Source organism: Galeopterus variegatus, unplaced genomic scaffold (assembly GCF_000696425.1).
Source record: "Galeopterus variegatus unplaced genomic scaffold, G_variegatus-3.0.2 Scaffold9932, whole genome shotgun sequence".
Classification (NCBI taxonomy): Eukaryota; Metazoa; Chordata; class Mammalia; order Dermoptera; family Cynocephalidae; genus Galeopterus; species Galeopterus variegatus.
In genome coordinates, this window is record NW_007736043.1 from 109,868 (window position 1) to 114,228 (window position 4,361).

General features: G+C 46.3%; 1 protein-coding gene across 1 annotated transcript in view; it reads right to left on the reverse strand.

Moving 5' to 3' along the window:
- Window positions 1-3,334, reverse strand: part of KIF2C (kinesin family member 2C) — a 31,185-nt gene extending 27,851 nt beyond the window's left edge. Inside the window, exons 1-2 of the mRNA XM_008593979.1 lie at window positions 3,271-3,334; window positions 2,218-2,312 (exon numbers count right to left, since the gene is read on the reverse strand). Coding sequence (XP_008592201.1) covers window positions 2,218-2,312; window positions 3,271-3,334 — 159 coding nt within the window. The remainder of the gene's footprint in view (window positions 1-2,217; window positions 2,313-3,270) is intronic.
- Window positions 3,335-4,361: the final 1,027 nt, after the last annotated feature.

The window sequence follows — 4,361 nt, forward strand, 5'->3', positions numbered from 1 at the left end:
TTTAAAAAAAAAAAAAAAAAAAAAACATATAAATAAAACAAGATTCTTGTGGTTGTTGTCCACACTTGCACTAGACATCTGTGGTCCATCTCTTTCTTTCCTCACCGACGCCACACCACCTAGTTCAGGTCCAACAAATCCTGCAGAGCTGGTCTCCAGCAGAAGGTATTCAAAGATGAATTAAGACATATATCACCCTTGCCCTCAGTGAGCTCAGATTCTAATGAGGAAGATAAGTCACATACACGAAGGGGTAGAAAACAGAGTAGGATGGAATAGACAAGGATGGTATCACTGAATGCAAAAGCTGGCAAGTACTTCAGTAACCACACTTCTGTCCACATTTCTTGGATAGCTAATGACTTAGTACACATATGTCCTCCATTTCCAACCCACAAACTACAGAGAGCATAAAAATTCATAAAAATATCTAACCCTAGCTCTGACATTAACTGATTCTCATATTGATAATTCAGGGTGAACTGATCAGGAAGAAGAAACAAGAGTAAGAAGAGTGTGAGGCAGAAAGGCACTAGGCATGGTCACAGAGTAGCGAGCTGCACCATTTGCGAGGACACAGGATACTTTGGAAGAAGAGTGGTACAAAGAAAAAGGCTGGGCCAGCCCGTGGCTCACTTGGGAGAGTGTGGATTTTAATAACAACAAGGCCACGGGTTTGGATCCCTACATAGGGATGGCCAGTTAGCTCACTTGGGAGAGCGTAGTGCTGACACCACGTCAAGGGTTAAGATCCCCTTACCGGTCATCTTTAAAAAAAAAAAAAAAAAGCCCGATTAGTGTCAGATCTTGAAAAGGCTCTAAATGTCCCACTAAGAAGTTTGAACCTTATTCCAAAGGCAACATTTGATCTGAGGTGAGACCCAAGACGAGATATATTTCTAAACAAACAACACAAACAAAATATAAATCACAAGGAGCTGCTGGTTGAAAGGAATTTTAGGAACCTCTTGATTATTTAGGGGCAGATAATGGAGAGCATTCAATCCTTTTATTTCTCAGATATACCACTTAAATATCTGCATACCTACTACAGGGACTATGCTAAGCAAGTACTTTACATGTTATCTCATTTAGTCAGCTCCAAGAAAGAGGCCCCAGGGGTCTATTTTATTCAACTCTGTATCTCTAGCACCCAACACAATGTTTAGCATTTTGGAACAAGTCCAAAAGGATTTGTAGAGTTAGTCCTTGCAACAACCTTATGAGGTAGGTATTACAATCAACGTCACTTTATAGATGAGAAAACTAAATTTCTGAGAAGGGCAGAAACATGCCTGATAACACAAAGTAGTGGCAGAGCCAGACTAGAATCCAGCCCAGTAACCTTTTCACTACACCATAATGCCTCTGGAATATAAATGCCTTAGTCACATCTCTCCTCTTCCTGAAATTCTTTCAAGGCTCCCTACTGCCTGCAGAAGAAAACCTAAACATCTTAGTGCCAGAGTTGAAGACCCTCCTTTTTCAGCCTTTTTGCTACTGCCAAGCACCCTGAGTCCTCCACTGCCTGTGGCCAGTTTCTTCACTAGTTCTCATGTGTGCCATATTGCTGCTTCAGCTAAGCCTTCACTCTCCACCCTTCAAGCTCAGCCCATCCTCAGTGAGTTTCCACCTCTCAGCTGCTCCAGCATTACTCATCTGTGCCATTCATCACATGTTGCCTTCTGTTATTTGGTGTTTGAGAAACACACTATTGTCTCAACTGGGTTATCAATTTTGCCCCCCAAACTGATATCACAGGTAGTGTGCACTCGGAACCTAGCTTGGGTGAGCAAGGTTTTAGGATTCTGTGCATTTTGCTTTCTACAGGCACACCAGAAACTGCTGATTGCTTCAATTTAGAACAGGCCTGACTAAATAAAATCCCAATGCACCCAAAGTGGACCATTTTTAAGATTAGGGAGGATTGGGGCGGGTCCGTGGCTCACTTGGGAGAGTGTGGTGCTGATAACACCAAGGCTACAGGTTCGGATCCCTATGTAGGGATGGCCAGTTGGCTCACTTGGGAGAGCGTGGTGCTGACAACACCAAGTCAAGGGTTAAGATCCCCTCACTGGCCATCTTTAAAAAATTTTTTTAAAAGATTAGGGAAGACAGCATTGCATCAGAAATTAGGCTCTCACAGTTTCCATTTCCACACAGATCCTTTACGTAGGAAGATGTTAAAGGTGGTAGAGGCATTCTTATAGAACCTACCTCTTTACCTTTTGTGGCACCTCCTTCTATCCATTCCACTGAAACGCAGGATTTCTCCAAGTTCACAGTGCTTACGTTGGCACTGTGAATTAAGCCTATAGTATGAAAAGACCAGAGTTATCCATCTGTTTCCTGAGGGCTTCACTTTTAGGATCCCTTGGAGGCAACCAATGTGGAGTTTACCTGAACAAAGGGACTGATGTTTATTATTATTATTATTATTAACTTTTAAATTTTTTTTAAACACTGAGAGAGACAAATAAACCTCCCGGGGCTTCCCTCTTAGAACATCCCACATTAAGGTGGGAAGGGGACAGGTCTTAAAACAGAGCTACATGGGATAAGGATTCACACCCACTCAAAAGAGAGCCTACAAGGGAAAGAAGGTATGTTTCAGCAGGGTAGTCACTATAGTACTTAGGCGAAATGTTCCTCAACACAGCACTGAGGATTTGGCCCCCTCGGGTTTCCCTAACTTGCTTCTGGCAGTCATGTTTGACCATTCTCCTAACGACACGGATAATGACGTGCCACAGATGCAGTAGCTGCTTAACCAAAAGAAAGGACTGTCCTGGCCTACAGAGGACAGAAAAGGAAAAGGGGGAGGGGGAGAGAAAAGTACTGAATTACAAACTCCTCGAGAGCAGGGATCTGGTCTGTCTAGTTTACTCTGAATTTCAGTGCCTGACATATTGCAAATGCGCAATATTTATTGGAGAGTAGAGGGGACAGGAGGCCGAGGTCCCTACAAGAGTAGGGAAGTTTCAGGGAAGAATTTTGGAAGAGAAGTGAATCTAGCAGCCCTGACTTCCCTGGGAGGTCTAATGACCGCAGAAAAGCTCCACTCACTCACGAGGGCGGGAAAGGGACACACAGCCAGCGCAGAGGTCCCAACCACTCTGTAGGGATGATTGACTGCCAGTACAGAGACCCGGATTCTATATGGAGGAATCCCCAACAGTGTTGCAGGGCTTTGCCGTTTGGGGGCGGGACAGTAATTTCTGTCGTCTCACCGCGCCCTCGTCCCCTTGGCCTCCGGACCCCGCCCCTCACCATTACTGCGTTGGATCTTGATAACGAGACCGGGAAACAGGCAGGCCTGAAGCGACGCGTCCATGGCATTCGGAGGGTCCTCAGGGAAGAAAAACACGAAACGCCAAGAAACCACAACTCCACCGACTCTACGAAGTCTTAACGCCGCGTAAACCGCCGCAGTTTAAATCCCGCGCGCCAGCGACCCTGACAACGTCACCACGCTGCCGACGGCCTCGCTTCCGCCAGTCAGCGGCGTCCTGTGGAGCCTTGTGGGATACGTAGGCTCCGGCTAGTCTTCTGGCCTCCAGGACCGCCTACTCGTCTGGCCACACCCCCGAACGCTGGGCCTGCTGGGAAGTTCGCCAGCCCAGCCGGCTGGGGGCTTCTCGGTTGCCCTTTTATACCCGGTTCTTCCGGTACTGTCGGGTTCCCGAAAACTGGAAAACTTCTGTGTGGTGTTTGAGGGTGAGGGCTCTGGGGTCCTACGTCTGTAGGTTCAACTCGGTTCGATTCTTGTCTTCAGTGTCTAGCTCAGTGGCCTTGGACAATCTAGAAACTTCACTCCTGGTTCCCGTATTTGCATTACAGGGGAGAATGTTTCTTCACTCGAGGGGATAAGGATAAGGTGCCTTCCAGACACTGATTCATCAGATAGTTATTGAGTGTCTACCACGTGCCAGGCATGGTGCTAGGGCGGTGGAAGTAGTAGTGAGCAAGACACAAAGTTCCTGTCCTCCACCAAGCATTTCTAACATGAGCGGAACAAAAAGAAGTAAATAAGAAGTAAATTAGGGCCGGCCCGTGGCTCACTCGGGAGAGTGCGGTGCTGATAACACCATAGGCCCCGGGTTCGGATCCCACATAGGGATGGCCGGTTAGCTCACTGGCTGAGCGTGGTGCTGACAACACCAAGTCAAGGGTTAAGATCCCCTTACCGGTCATCTTAAAAAAAAAAAAAAAAAGAAGTAAATTAGGAATTGTGGTCACTGCCTTGAGGGAAACTGAGAGCTGGCATAGAGAATAAGGGAGGAACCTACTTTTGATAAAGTGGCAGGGAAGAATCTTTGAAGTAGTATTTAACTTAAGTCTAGAGAACTTAAAGGAGCCAG